The sequence below is a fragment of the Bradysia coprophila genome, chromosome IV (assembly GCF_014529535.1).
Source record: "Bradysia coprophila strain Holo2 chromosome IV, BU_Bcop_v1, whole genome shotgun sequence".
NCBI classification, from domain to species: Eukaryota; Metazoa; Arthropoda; class Insecta; order Diptera; family Sciaridae; genus Bradysia; species Bradysia coprophila.
Window position 1 is genome coordinate 13,779,220 of NC_050738.1, and position 19,668 is coordinate 13,798,887.

At 31.5% G+C, this 19,668-nt stretch overlaps 1 protein-coding gene across 7 annotated transcripts in view; it reads left to right on the forward strand.

Annotated features, from left to right (window-relative positions):
* Positions 1-1,266: 1,266 nt before the first annotated feature.
* LOC119066821 (insulin gene enhancer protein ISL-1) overlaps positions 1,267-19,668 on the forward strand; it is a 38,737-nt gene continuing 20,335 nt past the window's right edge. For 5 of the 7 annotated variants that reach the window (XM_037169470.1, XM_037169471.1, XM_037169473.1 and 2 more), the window contains exons 1-2: positions 1,267-1,890; positions 16,521-16,571. In XM_037169470.1, the coding sequence (XP_037025365.1) occupies positions 1,755-1,890; positions 16,521-16,571 (187 nt within the window). In that variant the 5' untranslated portion in view covers positions 1,267-1,754. The remainder of the gene's footprint in view (positions 1,891-16,520; positions 16,572-19,668) is intronic. The other 2 variants (XM_037169474.1, XM_037169475.1) reach the window with 1 other exon arrangement.

A 19,668-nucleotide genomic window follows, 5' to 3' on the forward strand; every position in this document is an offset into this window, starting at 1 on the left:
TTGAAAATATTTCTGGATGTAAATAATCCACCCGTGCACTGTACCAAGCATTGACATAGACAATATTTAGAGCCAAATGACATCAGAATATGCTTTGCATTTCTTCCGTTAAGACAGAGGAGTTGGGCTTTCTTGGGATGAGTAACACTCAACACGTCTGACATACGCATACGAGCCTTAATAGTAGAAGCAGAGCTATAGGACCCATGACAATATTCTTAACGAATACATACTAAAAGAACTGAATTGTTATGTTTTCAACAACAAAAATTGCAACGTAAGAAAAGGAACGCCAAAACAAACTCAATTCGATTTCATCGGACATCAACACAATCAATTCTCTGATATAAAATCAAATGCATTCAAGTGTTAGAAATGTTATTTTATATGACTGAGACTATAAAAACTAAGTTTTTAATCTTCATAATGGATATCGATCGAAAGCGTCTATAGACTTTTCGTAACCCTTCTGTTTCCATCACACCCCTGTATAGAGAAAAAAATGGTATATTTACGCCATTCAAAGTATAATTTTAATCGAAACAACAGGTACATATTCACCTCTATTATGTATAGGACATATTGGAGACCGGTATATAAAACACCATTTGCATCTATGGTATATAGTTCATATACAACGTGTATATATATACCCATTGATTCTATATTATATGCAAAAATAACAAACGTTACGATATTGTGTTACATTGAATGCACATAGCTTTTTTTTTTGGGTATATAGCCGAAGTTTTATTGAAGTCATGCGTATTAAAAAAAAATTCGATGACAATTAAAGGGGATGAATGATCTACAGCACATATTTTTATCTACCTGGGGATACTATCTTCCCTTGATGTTAACCTTCATCTATAATTCGGAAATAGCTGTATTTCAGCCCGATCTAAAATCAATATCTCCTCCACTGGTAAACGTGTATATATACCACGAAGTTACATAGTTAGAAATGATGCAAACTTTTAAAGAAAATTAACCAAATCCTACCACTGAAACTACACACAAAAATAAAGCATCGACCATTTTGTACAGTCTGTTGTTATTGTGTAGGTTGGCAGGATGGTTACTCATACCTATATTGCCACCATAGCAACCAATCACATTGATTTTAGGGCGAGGCAATAAACGTATTTTGATAAGGTCTTTGCGCAACCAAAATCACAAGATCACTGGTGTGTATGTGTGTATACTATACATATACAAACTGGGAAACGCATTCGATTATAGCAAAAAGTTGTTCGGTAGGTTTTCAGTCGTTCGTTGAATGTTGAAGCGGTATGTTGTTCCGTGTGAGGTAGTGGTATATATCGCTTAAATACGCAGCCTATATAGTAATTACGATCCATTAAAAGTAAAAAAATAACAAATTGTGCAAGGGATTTTCATCGGTGAAATTCTTTTTAAATTTTTTTCGTTTTTTGTTTTATGAATTTGACACGACGTGTGAAATTTGCTCAACTCAGATATTGGATATACCTAAAGAACCTGTGATTTGAGTATTTGAAAATAAGAAAAAGTAAAAAAAAGGATAAAGATGCGCCAATGTGCCTTTGTGAAAGATTCTGCGTGTTTTTATTTGAAATAAATTGTAACAGCGAACCGTAACGCCAAAGGATTACTTATGATTCTACGGAATAAGGCAACAAATCGAAAGTGTATTGACGGATAATTGAAAAAGAGTTAAATTTATTGGAAACGCACAGCAGCGCTCGTTTTCAAAAATTGTTGATAGTACCTTTATGGTAATGGCAGAGATAGGTGGCCCTTTGGCTCACCAACTTCCATTACATAATCATCGCGGCGGATTAGTCCAACCGTCGTTGGTTATGAACCATCATCTGGATTTGGACTGTCATGGTGCTGATATACACCAGAGTAAGTTCCGATTTGTAAGTTGTTTCTTAATTAAGAGATGAAAAGTGCATCCGAACGACCGAAATTCTCTTAAAGTGAGTCATCCTAATATTAGTGAAGTATATGCTGTATGGAAAAGTACCGAACCTTTATACACTGATGTGCACACAACGGCCGGATATTGTCCTTAAAACGATGTTCGTGAAAGTCACTTTTAAGCTTTCACAGACGACAAACATATCATTAAGGCATGAAGGTTATAGGTGATGCAGATGCATTTAACTGTTATTTTGTGAAAATGACAACTAATTTGACATACCAAATGTACATGGCAATGATCATAGTATTTTCGACAGGTTAGAGTCATATCTGTAACTTTACTTGACTCCTAATCTGACGGAAACATGAAACACGAGAACACCAATTTTTAATTTTGCTGCGGCACATTCAGCCACACATTTGACATGCTCGGTTCTCTTAATACGATTAGATACGGTCAACGGTCCTCGTTGACTTTTTTTTAAACATTTGAAACTTTGCAAAAGTGAAATGGGATGCTTTTCTTTACTGTCACAATTTGTCCTGATTAGTTCGCTGTTCGCTTCGTGCCGTTTCGATATGGGTTACAAAATTCTCGCAATCAATGTCTTAAAATTTAAAACCAATGTAAAATGGTCACTTTCTGTTCATATGGGAAGAAAGTGGTCCAATAAGATTTTAAAAACAGATTTTCTTATTCGCAAAAATAAACCACAATAATGAACTCATACGTGTAAGCGTGGTAGGAAAGGTTGTGGGTGTAAAAAAATGGTAAAGACTTTGAGTTTTATTTTGGACAACGAATGGTCAGAGTAACGAAATGAGGTGGTGTGGTTGCCCTAATAAATTGGAAAACAAAAACGAAAATAGCAGGGAACAGATTGATAACGTGAAATAAGCAGGAAGGAATTCGTAGATTTGATTAAGGGATTTTTATTATCTTTGAAATCATTTCTTGTGAAAAAGACAAACAAATCATTCTTCTCCGTTATCAGAAGCTACTTTTTCTTTTGGAATAGGTTCGATCGGAAAAATTTTATCATCACGAATCACATTCGAAATGTCGAGAGCCATTGTTGTGAAAAACGTTCTAGCTACAAACAGCACCCTCGACATGAAATTTCCAATTTTGTTTCCCTAGGTTAACAAATAACTGTAGTTCAATTTTATGTTAAATTTTTAAACCTGCCTGAATTGTTGAAAATTGTAGCGTCTAAAATATAAGTGCGATAAGGTGTTTTGCACAAAAAGGTTCGTCATTAAGCCACTATTCCTACAGCTTCCTATGAATCATGTCTTGAATGAGTGTCATCTTCGATGTTTTGGAGGAACTTTAAGTGATCTAAATTCAATGACAGAAGGTGCCATTGAATGGCTTCGGACTTTAAACTTGGAATGAAGTGTGAATTAGTGTAAGGTTTTTTATGTAATTATCTGAAATGTAAACTAAGACCATACGATCAATTATAATATTTCCGACAGCATTTTCGGAAGATGAGCTTAGACAGCAGTATCTAGCATTACAACCGATTTAATTCGGCTCGGCCACTATTATCCTTGACTTGTGTGATTATTAACATTGACACCTCGATTTGATGACATAGTGTTAGTAATCGTAATAATAAATAAAGTACACTCATTTTCCTCTTAAATCCGACTATACAGTCAACAGCCGGCGTCTCGTGTTTTAGCAAATAAATCTGCTATTTCCATTGTTCAATTTTTATTCGAAGAAAATATTTTATTACATTTGTTCGACATAGATACATTTTGCTATTTAAGGCAGCATAATGATGAACTCGTTGTTTATTTTTGTATACGTTGTCGATGTCAAACAACATAGTCGTTTATAAAGGATTGCGTTGCTACGAATTGGACTTCTGATTTCGACGTTGCACAATTTTAAATTCAAATTCAAATTCAATATAATTTTTAAGCAAACAGATTTTTTCAAAATAAAATTGTCGAAACGAACTAAATGATTGAAAAATTCAGAGTTTCAGAGGGATAATTGCACCAAGATTGTCTCCAGCACATTTTCATGTTTTGTTTTACCGACGGCATAAATATCGCTTTGAATTTTTAATAAGACGATACTCTTAACTTCTACTGTGTTTGTCGTATAATATAACAGATTGTAATATTTACGATTGCAGTATCTTACTCTCTTTAAGGGTTTTCCATTTAAAAAAAAAACTTATCAAAACCACCTCACTCTTGAATTTGTATTTATATCAATTTACTACGATCGAATTGTTATCATAGTTGAATAAATTGTACAATAAATAATTGATTACAAAACCATCAATAGCTCCTTGTAAAGGATAAACAGTCTTTTTAACGAACGATGTCTTTAATAAAATATAATCTGAGTCGCAAATTCAACAATGTATTCCGTTTTGTTTAGTTTTTTCTATCCAATTCGCATTCAAAATATTTGAATTAATCAGCAGATCCAAACATCTAATCGATGTAAGCAAGAATTTCTATTACTTAATTCAATACAAGAAATTCTAATAAGATTTGAGATGAGTCACTTTGGACTTACCTATTTGCGAAGTGATTCCGTTTTGCCTCTAACTTTTTTTTTTAAAGAACAAAGTGAACATGAACAGAGTTTTTGCAATCTTAATTCAGACAAACTTTGGTAGATGTAGGTCAGGCCGAAGGAAAATTTACAATGTATAAACTTTTGTAGGTATGAGATACGTCACTTTGTCACAAGAACGACATGTCTTGCATCAGTTATACAAGATTTCTGACCTGTGATATACTAAGTATAGTGAAAAGCAAAGCGGTGACGTTTTTTTTTGCAAAAAAGCAGCTAGCATAAAATAAACAAATATGGGCTTTTGACTCTAGAATGCAACCTCTAATACTAAATACAAGCATCTAAAATGTGACAGATTCCATACGTTTGTAGACCGTTTTTAGAACCAAAAAAAACCATCCAACAACAAAATATGAAATTTTCGAGGCATCATCTTTTACACTTAGACTTTATCATTTGTTATCGACAACAAAGACAAAAATAACACTGACCTTAGTTAGATTGCCTTATTGAGCAAAATATATATTAAAATAAATGAAGTACAAGATTTTATTTCCATCTGTCGAATACATTCACATCGATAATCAAGTAATAGATTTAGATCGATAATTGTTGAGTATAATTTCATGTGCAATTTTTGCAACCAGTCGTTCTAATTCCGATGAAATTCTATAGCGGTTTTTTTTTACCAACCATTTTTGTCCTTCCGCAGCACTTGATTACCATCGATGATGATTAAAATTTTTATTGGAAGTTGGTTGACATTTTATTAATATTTTGAATATTTTTATTTGTTTATTATTTACGATATTAACATTTAATTTCCATAATTTTGTCAACATCAAGAACAGGTTAACACGTGCTCATAATTTATGTTCGTCTATTAATACTATGCAGCGGCAAAATACAAAAAAAAAAGATTTACAAAATGAACAAAGATTTCTGTAGAAAAATAATTTTTCATTCGATCAGAAAAAATCCGTATCTCGTTTCTGAAAAGTAATTTAAATGCAAAAATTATTTTTTTTTGTTCTCGAAACGAAAATCATCAAAGATTAAAAATCCCTGGATGAAAATTTCCATTAGCCACTCTCCGCATCGTTCGTGTAAGGCTGTTAAAATAACATCATTTACTTCTAATTTTTCCTCTCCAATTTTTCTTTTTAACTGAACTTTATTGTCTCTGAGACTCTGACTATAAAGCCGTGCAATGCGCTATATTACAAGTACTTTATGAAGATTTATGGATGACGATGTGGTGTGAGTATATAGAGGCAGTTAACGATATTTTTTTTTCGAAAAAAATTCACAACACACTTCTTGAAATCGAAGGAAAACAAAAAATGTATTGAATAGACGTATTTAACATCATTTTTTTCTTATAAGATTTTTTTTTAAAACGTCTCTTAGCACAACGCTAAATGGTTAGTTATATGGTATATAAAACGCGTTAAAAATTGTGGCGATGAGACGAACTTGGGTTCAACATAAAAGAACCTAAGACCATAAATATTTGTATTTAATTCCAATAAAGACAGAATTGCGATCAAAATTTACCCAGTGTTGCTGCTTAAACGTTCTAATTGAAATGGACATTGACGTGATTAATTACCTTGAAACGATTGATTCATAAATTAAAAAAAAATATTTTTTATGAAAATAAAAATTAAAACCCGAATCCGTCTCTGATCTTGTAATAAAATAAATAACCCGTTCAATGCTGGTTTATTTAAATACACAGAAAATACAAACAAAACATTCTTTTTGACCATAGGAATATACCGCGCGCAACGACTTACAAAATAAAGCTGCCTCTTTCCACTTTTATTGATTTTTGTGTTTTCTTAATCACTTCAAACATTTTTTTTTCTCTTCTGTACCTTTAGCTATCTATAAACAATAGACACAAGACCGGCAAGGGTTAAGAAACTAATTATATGTTCATCAAATATGGGTTTTATTTCATTGTGTCGCTGCTATTATATCCTCGGGCTAATTAATTTAATGATTCGTTTTAAATGTGCCGGTGTGGTCGTTATGAGTTTTATGGTTTTTGGGTTTGATTTTTCAATTTCTATGCGGAAATGCTTGTGACATAGTTTTTTTTTATATTAACCAATTCTAAATCATATGATCGGCAGTTGAATGCAATAGTAGAGTATATAGGTACATACTATAATTTGTACCCACATACCTGAGACGCTATACAATGTATATAGTATACATCGTGCGTACGGTTAGATGTGTCGAAACTCAAGTTGGAACTGTTTTTCGCAATTTCCGTCAGTGGTCGGTGTTAGTAAATCAATTGTAGTCTACGTGATTTCTAAATAATTGAGATTTATTGACCGGTATAAGTTCCGGTTTGTGTTTTCCTTAAATGAAGTGTCTTAACTCAACTCCACTATTTCCAACAGTCACATAACACCTTTGAGAATCGCTTAGTCAGCTGTTATCGATGGTAGCGACGAAAATAAATGATGACCTCCGGTTAATGCCGTATTTTAGCAAATTGTACATAAGAACGAAAAAAGTTATAGATTTTATGTCAAACAAACGCTCGACATTACCAAAAAGAAATGAAGTAACAGAAACAATCGTTTTATGGCGATACGTTTGTCTATTATAAAGGTTAAATAGAAATGTTATGAAATTACACAAATTGATGGTGAAGCTTCGTTTTTTCTAGGCTGTTGCCATGGTGAATGAAAACAAAAATAGTCAAAAGCATCGAAGACCGTACTTTTCATAAATCAGGCACTTCCTTCTCTGTTTTACAGAACTCAAACGAATCAACATGTCGTGTGTTTAGGACCTATTCGTGTGACTAGTTATGTCTAACTAGTCATCCGTCAAATTGCGAGATATGCTGATACTTTCAAAAATTGAGCTAAATTTTTAGTTTAGAAAATATTATCCATAAAATGTGTTGGAGATGACCACTTGACCGAAAATACAACACTAATATACACATCGATTCCTATCAAAACCACTCTTTTATCTCAGATGGATCTCTTGTCACCACAAATTAACAATTCATGTGTCCATGTCTAGCCTGCTCTCACAATAAACTTTTCTTTTCTTGCTTTACCAGCAAAAAACTATTTTAAGATTGTTTTTTAAGGAAAACTAGCTCTGCATACAACTTTTACCCAGTCAATAGCTTATATTGATGATATGTATAATGGACTAAGACATTTTTATTTGGTTTTATTTGGTTGGTCTGTTCTTTCGATTATCGATAAGGCGAACAAATGCATAACAAATATTAATTATGATGCAATTACATCTTCCGTCTTTAATTTAATTTAACTATAAGCTGAGGCTGATGGTCGCATTACAAAATATATTATTGAACCGCGTATAATAAACACCAGAAAATTATGGATTTTGTTGTATTAAGAAAACTCATATAATTGCTGCGGCGACAATGTTGCTTAAATAAACAAATATCAATTTTATTTCAATAAATTGAAATTAAATATGTTTCATATTGGCGTCATTTTTTTTTTCTCTCGATGCATTTAAGTCAAGGAATACGAATAAATATTCCTTATTTTTTTACTGTAAAAAGGAGAAAGAAAGATCCATAACAAGGTGTCGGTATTCTTTAATTTTAATTTTATTTTAATTTATCCAGTTTTTTGTTTTGTTTTCGTTTGCTCTCTCAGTGTCTGTGTGTGTCTGTTTTTTTTTATGAATTTATTTATTGTCCGTCTTTGGTGTGTCGGCACGGCACTGTAGATTTTTTGATGCTAATTTGTATAAAGGAGAAAAAAACTAAGAGGAAAAACTATTAAAGGTATATTATTGAGATTTGCATACCGATAAATTGTGAAAGAATTTTGTGATCATATATTGACCGAGAACGTATCGAGACGGGTGTTGCTTTTGTATACATAATGCTCGAATAAAAATTAAGATGAAGAAAAAAAAGTATCTAAATGAAGTTCTGAAAAGATTTCACGTTGGAAATGAGTGTGGACGTGAAATTGATTTTTACGTTTTTAAAATGTGTGCACAACTACATCACAATTAATTTAATTAGACGCATTTTCTGAATACCTGATTCATTTGCGTTATTCCAATAAATGTATTCCAGAGTAAATTGTACAACCCAATGTTTTTATATTATGTGTGTGTGTGTTTGAATTTGTCGGCACAATAAAATAATCCGTAATTGTAAATTGGAAGCATAGTCATACGTTTTAAAAATACTTTTCGAAATTCAAGATTAAAAATATTAAGTCTAAAAATAATGTAACTTAAAATACAAAAAAAAAAGTTTTTAATAAATCTTTCATAGGCGCCAGTTAATAAACTATGGTCTCTTTGGTAACGATTTCTAATAAAATTTGTTTATTTACACACATCTAACCAGAAAGCAATTATCAACATTAACATTTTATTCGAGCGCATAGAAATGCCCTAATGAACTATTTTTTTTCCCGTCATTTATTTGTTTATATTTTCTTTTTGAAATTTGTTTTCTTTAAATGTACACTGGTGTACATATAGAACCGCATATTATATATTATCCCAACATAAATGATATTGAATTGTATATTACATATATAACGATCGTTAAACAAAAAAGATGAAATGTTTATACACCGATCAACGATCTTACATTTCAAAATATTTATGAGGTTTTTTCTCTCAAGGATTATAATTCTGTGTTTGTCACAACAAGTTATGGAACCACAAATGTATATTTCGAATAAACAAATATTAAAAATAAGTTACTGTGAGAAAATGCTATTACGTATTTCGGGCCCGAATGGCAAATACAATGGATGTGATTGTGTGAACAGTTTATCTAATTATAAGTTGTACTGTATACTTAAATGTACAATACACTAGCTATACGGAAAGAAATAAGAATACATGCAGGATCAGGTTAGGCCGTACCTAAAATGTCCGACATTTCAATGCAGATGAACTCAATTTTATTTAAAATTTTCTTGGTCTTCCGTTCGTCTGAAACTGATTAAAAAATCTCGTCTCTCTATGCAACTGTTCAACATGACAGAATGGATAATTGACATGTTCCGATTATTCATTACCCACAATTACCAGATCAATTTTATAGAAATGGCTAATCATCTGTTATCCAAAACAAAATTAAACGGTTAATATGATCTTATAATAGTGTGTAAACAAATGAAGTAAAAGACTTTGTATCAAACACTAGGATAGGTTTCAATTTTATTTAAAAAAATTATCTGAAAATTTCAGGGCCTAAAACCTAAACTGTTAAGTTTTCAGTTTTTTCAAATAAAGTTTGGTCAGGTCCGTCAGGTCAGATGTTTATTTTTAGGAATCTTGTCCTGACCTAAACGAAATCAGGTCAGTCATTTTCAGTTTCAGATGAGGGTGACTGACCTGTTCCGAGTTTCTTGTCGGGTCAAAAAACCAAAGATGTATGAACTTCCAGTGATTGCAAGTCCACTGCTTCTTTTCATTCCACATGTGAAATAGACGAGGATAATTCGTAATGACTGTACGTATACCTGGAAATTGAATATAATTCTTTGCCACGTTAACATGGCAAACTTTTCGCTATTCGGATCACTTAAGTGAGAAGGAACGAATAACCGAAGTCACTAAAGTTACTGTAATGTGAGAAATAAAATATAATCTTAAAGAAAAGCGGTTGTCAAAATGGACTATTGCTGTTGATTTAACTATTGATCATCATCCTCTTTACATCCAAAGAGTGCCAGTTCACTTTCCGCAAAGACTGGTCAATCTGAAAAGAAAATTTTAATTTTAATCTTTATACAAAGAGTCATTACAGTCACTCTGAGATTATATTACTTTCCACCAATAAAAAATTGAATATATTTTGCAAAAATGTTAATTTTTTTCGTATAATTCTCCAGATATAGACTTGATAGTAAAATGTTTTATTACAACTTCACTGATATGATATCAAAATTAAATTGTACAAAAAAGAACCTATTTGAACGACAATAATAATGAATGTTTTATTAACTATTACTGCTAAGGTAAACATTTAATATTTATTATGATGTCTGTTGTCATAAATAATAAACACGAATGATATGTAGCTTCTGATTTTGTTTTTTTTCTTTAAATGGTAGGTAGCTTTATTAAACAGAACAATGAAGAATGCATTCGTAAAAAGCACTATAATGAGGTTACTGAACGTGCAAAAATGACTTATTAAAACGAATAACTAATTACATCCCGCCAGAAATATGCGTTGCAAGGTTAAAAGACGATTGTCTTTTCGCAGAAGTTAATTAAAGAGCGAATAAAAAATCATAATTTCCTCCTAAAATCATAGTTAATGAAATTCATTCAGCAAAGTTAAAGCAAATTAAAGTATAACTCCTCAACCGTGATCGTCAAGCATTTCTAATCGGTCAATCATTTTCTTTAGAATAGAAAAATAAAGTTTATTGTCACTTCCCATTTCAAAAAAACAAAAATTCTATTCGTTAATAAACGTAAAAAATAAAAGAAAAATAAAAATCGAAAAATAATAAAACAAAATATGTCGCGTCGAGATAAGGCGATAATTTCGAGGCGCCATCATTACAGAGAACATTTTAGTCAGACAAAAGTGAAATATAAAAGAATATTTTTTGGACCAACCTCTACATATATAATATTCTTACAGATTTTTTTTCTGCTTTAAAACATTGTTCGCCTTCGATTTATTGTCACTTGGTTGTTTACCGAATTGAGAACACATTTGAACGTTCTTTGAATGAAATATGAAGATCATCATTGGCCTGTTTAGCTTTCTGAATTGTCGTTTTTTGTAGATGGTAATTATTGAAAGTCATCATTTTGAGATTCACTTTTTAGATTAATTTTATCAAGATTTAATGGTGACAAAATTTGCTGTAAGAAGACAGAAAAAAACGAATTTACAACAATGGCTAAAATCTGATGTCGATTCAGTTTCCGGCAGAGAAAGGGACTTAAAGAACGTTATCTTTTAATAATCATAAACGGCTTAGAGAGAACAACCAATTAAATTGTACTGAAACACACAATTTTTCTCATGACCTTGTGGATGCTATGAGAAAATATATTTCGGTGATTCTTTGGACTAACTTTGGGAAATTCAGGAGACAAGAATCGAATATTATTTCTTTGACTTTCTGTGTCCTAGATTTTCTTGTCGAAACTTATTTAAGTTAAGGTTTTAAAGTTTGTTTTCCAAACTATTTCGAGTGTTTATGGTTTGGAGATAAAATTTGCTGTTGATTAGTTTGCAATATCATTGAATGTAGACTGTAGACTGCTAGGTAGTGAGTAGCTCTTAACTTAGAGACTCGCTTAACGACGACAAGCAGTGTGATACTTTAATAGAGTACTGAAACTAGACAACGTATAATGATACAAATACTGTGGAAACTGTGGAAAAGTGGAAACATTTTTCATACAGAATAGTACTTTATTAGGGAGCTAGGCAGTAGTGAAGATCACTCATGCTTGCAGTCCGTTTCGTATCCGTCAGTGAAAAGTTATGGGAGATGGCTTACTTATTTGAAAGACAAAGCTCTTCATAGAAGACTTCGCAAAGCTCTACGGTTTATAGGTCCAGTAAAAGTTGTCTCGACAAACCAAAATATCGTTCCGTTCGAGGGGTAACTCACTTCTAGATTAAATGGATTAAATGGTATTAAATGGATTAAATGGATTAAATGGATTAAATGGATTAAATGGATTTAATGGATTAAATGGAATAAAAATTGGATTAAATGGATTAAATATGAAAAAAGTTCATTTTACCAAATACTGTAAAAGTCTTAAAAATTGTTGATTTTGATCGAACCACGTACTACAACTCATCCTACAATGTTAAAAAGCGAAAAAATCCACTTTTAGGAGTTTTTGTTGTAAAGTGGATTAAATGGATTAAATGCGAGGGGATACTCACTTTAGTAGCTTGCAAAAATCCGAAAAATCTCTATGGGAATTTTGAGATTTTTAGGACAAAGATTTTATGAAGTTTTTTTTTTAAATCTTCAAAAGTCTCCTGATTTGACGATTTTTATTTTTCGAATTTTAGAATCCGAGCTGTGATGTTTAAAAATCTACAAGATGCAGAAAAAATGTTTCCATAAAAATTCAGAAGAAAGATTCTCATGATATTTTAAAATCTTGTATAAGATCTCGAGTGCGTACCTGCAAGAATCCGAAAAATCTCTACGAGAATTTTGAGATTTTGAAGTTTTTGCCTAAGATTCCATCAATGTTTCAAAAAAAATTCTATTCGATTCATAGTCTTTAAATAAATTTATATCGAGATTTATAAAAAAATCTTTATGTGATCCTGGAGAATTAGAAAATCATCGATGTTTCATAATCGTCTATTAAGGAAAAATACCTTGGATTCTCGACACTAAAAATCATTCCGATATTATCGACCTTTTTAATGTAGATAAAACATCTTGCAGAATTAGAGAATCTTTGATGTTTCAAAATCTTTTATTAAACGCGGATGATTATTCTTACAAGAATTTCTTTGTGTTAGATTTGAAAGCATCAGAAGGATTCTTTGTGTATATAACCGCCCTCTAAGAATCCTTCTGATGCTTTAGATTTTTTTAGTGCTTCAAAAAAATTCTACTACGGAAAAACATCTTTTGATTCTAGATAAAGAAAATTCTTGTAGAAAAAAATCATTCGTTCACAAGGTCCTTCCGAGGTTCCTTCAGTGTATGAGTTTTATAAACGTCTTATAAAGCTATGGTGAACAAAAAATGTATGTAAAGCCTTAGCGTTTGAGAATATATTGCTAAAATCATATTGTGATTCTTCATATGACAAATGTATGTAGAGAAATTTTCATTTAGTGAACGAAAGTTCGAAAATTCTTCAGATATTTTAAAAATCTTCTCCCGGAGAAACAAGATTCTTCTGATGTGTAAAAATCTTCAGTGATGTTGGAACGATCTTTCCACATTTCTAAAGAAAGAAGATTCTTCAGTTGTTCTAAAATCTTTCATAAGATTTTCTAGAAGAAAGATTCTCATGATGTTTTAAAATCTTTCCTTTAGGAAAAAGATTTTTAAGAAATTATTTAAAAATTTTCAAGTCTCTTAATTTAAAGATTTTAGAACCCGAGCTGTGATGTTTAAAAATCTACAAGATGTGGAAAAAATCTTTCAATAAGAATTCAGGGGAAAGATTCTCATGATGTTTTAAAATCTTTCATAAGATTTCCTGGAGTGCGTACCCCCTCGATTAAATGGATTAAATGGATTAAATAAATTTAATACCATTTTTCACAAAAAAAAAATTTCCTATACCTCACGAGTACTTAAACGAGCTGGGGATCGTGCAAATCTATTTTTCGCAATTACTTTACAAATTTTTCAGGTCGGTAGCCTAATTATTTCGGTAAAACTAAAAATTTTTTTTTGGATTAAATGGATTAAATGGATTTAATGGATTTAATGGATTAAATGGAAGTGCGTCACCCCTCGGTTCCGTTTCTATGTTTATTGGCGGTTCTAGTCGGTGTAGTATTTACACAAATTGCCGACGTTTATTGCTCTAGTCGGTGTACTTATTCAACTTGCCGACAGGTGTTTTAATTGTCGTGCAAGAGAATTTGTTACATCGCACCGTTAAAACAAGTCTATTTTTTAACAATTGAATTAAAGTCTATGTAGAATGTATGTGTACTGTTTTATGTGTATGTCTGCTAAAGTCTATTTTTATCTTTCTATTAGGAATATTACAATAATCATACAAATTAGAATAGAATAGTTACCTAACATGCCTAATTAATTATAATTACAATTTATGTGACTAATTTAAACCATATTAGAGACATTTTTCGTTTTGAAGTTGACCGACAACAAATCTATGAATTAATTATTTATGTTAATTTCGTTTTAATTTTTTGATCGAAATCATTTTTTATATTAAGCCATTGAACTGTGTGCGTTGCTTTTTTCGTGTTCATTTTTATTTTGTTCGTGAAACAAAGAATATGCGCGAATCAGATGATGCTGTTGTAAATAATTAATTACAATAATTTTCGTGTAATTGAAACATGGAAGTAATTGGTTTAAATTAACATTAAGGATTAGAACAATTTGTTTAACTAATTTATATAGACAGTCAATAACGTGCCTTCATACATCATTTTCGAATACATTCAAAAGTCACACATCACTGTCAGACTTGAAAAGTAGCAGAATATTTAACCTTACTGAAACATAGACGCAAGCTGTAGTTTAATTGTAGGTCATAAACATTTACTGTTACTCGAACATAATTTGAACACATCCATTAATGAGAAAGTAAAGTTGCGAAGCCCGTTTTCAGACTAAAAAATCCATCTTAACTTATGCACTCCCTCGAATCGTGCCTGAATTTTTTTACACCTAATTTAATTGTTATATTTGACAAGAGTAAGCCAATTTTAATAAAACTGCGATGTCTAAGAAGTGCACGAATTTTCCATAGAAATGTATTTTAAGAGCCGTCGGAAAAACTAACTATTTTGTATTGTAACTAACATGTAATTCGCTTGTTCGTTTTTTAAAAAATATTTTCTATAAAGTACATGCATGGCATGCGTGACGATCCGCTAATTTAATTAATCATTACAAACGTCCCAATATAACTTCTTCAAATTTTTCACTTATGTTGAAAGTGTAGTGTTTGGTACAAAATCTTTTACTTCATTTGCATGATCGCACCATTTTTCTCAATAAATGAACACCAGCTAGGGCTGTTCCCTTATTTTTTCATTGTTGTCGACTACACTTTACTAGTCTTTTCCAAAAGGTGTGGCTTTCGGCTTTGGTCAAACTGAAGTAGACTTACTACCCGACTGAATTGGCATTTATAAAGAGCATAAAACGGGATAAGTACGGAATTTTTTTAGCAATAATGTAGGGCGTACGACTAATTGCTGATGACATGATTAAATTTCAATCGATTTTCAAGCTCACCGAATTGCATTAGTAAAATCGAAATGAGTCAAATGCCATATTATACTGTGTACGTATAGCTAATTACTGGTATAACTAAATCTAAACAAGAATCCACTTAACTTCACACAATCACCTAACCCAAATTGAATACAATTGTATAAACTAACAAACAATTCTACCCCCAAAAGAATGATTCTATTCGAAAAGATTGGTTCTTCTTTTTTCTTATGATTTTGAATAGCTGCCGAAATATCACATGGTATGTCAGTACCATATATAATGATTTTAAAGTGGCTTTTACCTTTGAGACCGTGGTATAGGTAGTAATAATATATTATATTTATTCGGATGGCACCACAACGTATACATTAATATAAATGAAACTGGTCTTTAACAAACGCGTTTTTTATACTTCTTTCTGTTTTAAAATGTGTTAAATATTTTTAGTAGGTGTGAAATCCTCATAATTTGTATTTTACCAGAGCCGACAAGTAGATGAAAAAAAAATTTCTTTTACAAAATTGATCATAATTTAACATCTAGCACGATTCTCGCATAAAATGTGTATTTTTCGGATTTTTTTAATATCTGTTCCTGAACATTTATTTATATTATTTAATGGAATGGTGTGAATAATTTATTGGATGATTCATCGATTCATATTTTTCATTATACATCATCACCATTGTAAATTGGTTTGAAGAATTTTGTAACACCTAAAATGTATAACGAAATTGATGCGAACTTTTCAATGATTTACAGAAGTATTTACAGCTCACCGCAGATTATGATCTATGAATGTACATTGCAAACGGAAAATATGAAAGATTTGTTAGAAATGATGTTTGAGCTTGAGTTTAATCATAGACAATTAATTACATAACATGTCTCTGTGAATTCAAATTTTATTCATGCGTACAACATTGTTCACAATTCATGTGAAGAATTAATTAGGTTGACTACAAAGAGTAGAAGATTACCACTTGAACGTTATCTAACACTTTTCGTTTATACAATTTCCTTGCTGGAACTGAAAAGTTATTTTCTTCAGAAATTTAATATTTACTTTTTCTATAATTGTAGCAATATAAAAATCTCTAAAAGTTATCTTATTCAATTTTCAGGTTCTTTTCATTTTAAAAACGACGATCATGAGCAACATACAATAAAATTGGGTATGGATATTTAAAATAAACTTTTTTTTATACATTTTTAAACTTTTAATTACTTACAATTCACACGGATTGTCTCATACTTTTAATTTTAATTATGAAAACAAAATGATGTCATTCGAACGTACAAGTCGTATATACTGCATTTTTATGCACCAAAACTGCAAAGCAATATACTGTGTGTTCAAATTAGGCGAGGGAGAAGACGTTGCAACTTATTTCTGATGGAAAATGGCACAAAATGGCAATTGGTTCGGTTGATTAAATTTTGCTGCACTGATTTTTGTTAAAACGTTTTGTGAAAGTAGTCAAAATAATATAAAAAAAGACTTCACCATTTTTTGATTATGTTGGGCGTATGGGGTCTTTTGGTCTGGATCAAACGTTTTAGGTTTTGTCACGGGTGCAGAAAGAAGAGTTATATTTCGAAAGAAACACGATAACCAAATTTCAATGACAATTACATGCTAGATGCGTCGAAACCCCTACTTTTCATGTTTGAAGCACTTCTTTCGAAACCCTCAGCATGTAAAATCCATTACATAACTCGGGATAAAAATGAAAAGTCTCGTTTTCGTGTGTTTATTGACCTCGGCTTCGCCTCGGATCAACAAAATTCACACGAAAACTCTCCTTTTCATCGTTTTATCCCTAGTTGTATAATAGTATTTTACATGACTAGGGATAAAAAGATGAAAAGTATAGTTTTCGTGTGAATTTTGTTGATCCGAGGCGAAGCCGAGGTCAATAAACACACGAAAACGAGACTTTTCATTTTTATATCGAATTATGTAATGGATTTTACATGCTAAGGGCGTCGAAAGTAGTGCTTGAAACATGAAAAGTACGGTTTTCGATGCATGTAGCATGTAAAATACTATTTCATGCTTCTTATTTCCCTAGGGTCGAAAATGGCTTATTACATTACTAGCGAAAACAAGAGAATTGTTTCGGGAAATCACAGCATGTAAAATCCATTACAAAGCTTCAGGTAAACATGAAAAGTCACGTGGACTTTTCAACTTCTTTTCCCTTGTCCTGTAAATAACTATTGTTTACTGAGAAACGTATTCCCACAAAAAAGATATAAAAATCATTAAGATAAGGGCAATAAATGACGCTGACGATTAGACAGGACGAGAATAGCAAAATTAAGGAATGTTCTTAAAAAAGGTCTCATGATACCATACATGAGAAAATCTTACGTTTTTTATCCGTCTGCACATAAAATGATTTACTTTAAATCAAGCGAATGAAATAATGGTGAGCAATAAAACGTTTGTCCGGCCCAGTCTATATTTTGTCACGTTTTCGTCGGGATCGCTGAAACATAGATATAGATCGACATGTGAAGTTTGACTAGGAAATGATTTGTGTTTTCTACACCTGGCGACATGAAGTCAGTTCATAAATGAGAAATGAAAACAAATTGTAATGAAACAGAAGTCAAACCTAAAAGCAACTTATCAGTTTCATAAAATATCAGGAAAAATGTAATTTCGTAGTTATCTTTTAGACTGTTTTCCGACTCGAATTCTAGCGCAATTCAGCTTGGTTCGAATTCTGAACTAAAAAATCCCGAATGTTACACAAATACCCTTACATTTTGACTTCCTAGATGTAACTCTATTGGATTTTCATAGAAAGAATGTATTTCACCATAAAAATGTTGTGGGAGTTCAAAAGTTGATGCAAAATCTTTTACATCATTTGTTTCAACATAAATTTCGCTATAAAACGCCACATCATTGCATGTTATCCTCTGTTTGGTGGTTATTTTCGATTACAGATGACATTACCGAAAATTTTCTGCTAACGACTTTTGGTCATGTCCAGAACAAACTAATAGTTTCGCGGTTTCACATTTTTAGAAAATTCGGTACTTAACGGATTGTTGTTTCTACACAACAATTTGTGACGCACAACGAATTTTATCAAAGATTCTCGCAGAGATTTCCATTACCTTTAGAAAGCTATAACAGACTCCACCATTTTTTCTTCATTCTTTTAAAATAAATTATCCATCCCATGTTCGAAAATTTCGTTATTTCTTTTTAAAGAAGGACGCTGTATTTATGCATAAATTTGTTATCTTGAAAAGGAATTTTTGATTGATGAAGAAGCGGCCATAATTATTTATCATAAACGAACCAACGTTGTTATGCATTTCTTGATTCTTGCTTTTACCATTTTTTATTCGGTCGGTTTATGTATGCGCGTCAAATGTATTTGTACAACAAGTCTGCGGCACAGAGTCTAATTTCATTGGTTGTAATGATATTGAGAAATATATTTAATGAAATAAAATTCGGATATTTACAATGTTTCAATTTGACTACCAGCCTATTTTATTGATTTATTATGAGTCAGCGAAGGTTTAATAAGCTTAGTAAGTGGAGAATAATTCAGTTAATCTTCTAGAAATTTCAGACTTATCAAGGTACAATCAATAAATCTTTTACTTCATTTGTTAAAAGTTAATTTTCTTATGCTATATAGAACATCAGTAATAAATCATTGCTAGCTTTGATCATCACTGTCGATGACAGATGAATAGCCGCTTATGAAAGAAGATGGTAACTTCCTACTCCAATGCTCTTCTCAGCCTTGCATCTCCTTTCCAATAAAAATGTAAAACATGCTAAGTTTTTGTAAAATGACGAGTCTCGGAACAAGTTAAATTCAGTTCATGCAAAATTGACTCACTCGCTTTATGGAGACCTAGATATTAGGCAATGTATCGATATTCGTATGATTTGGCGTTACCTGCCGTCTGTTCAGATATTGGCTCTACAACAGTGAACGTATGCAAGATTAAATTTCTAATTAGGTCAACAAGTTGTCATGTCTAGAGATTTAGTTTAAAACATGCTCCATATTGTATTACATAACATAACATAACTAAGGAGTGTAACTCATGTCGGTTAGAAATCATATAGTATTATTGCCGAGGTTTCTACGAGGTGACTGAACTAATTTAGTAAGACCTGAATTTTACCTGTTTCACATGTTCGAACTTAGGACACGTCAAAACAAAGATTGGGAAGTCCGAACTTAATCTAATATTAACATTGAAAGGAACACGTTCACATTTACCGTA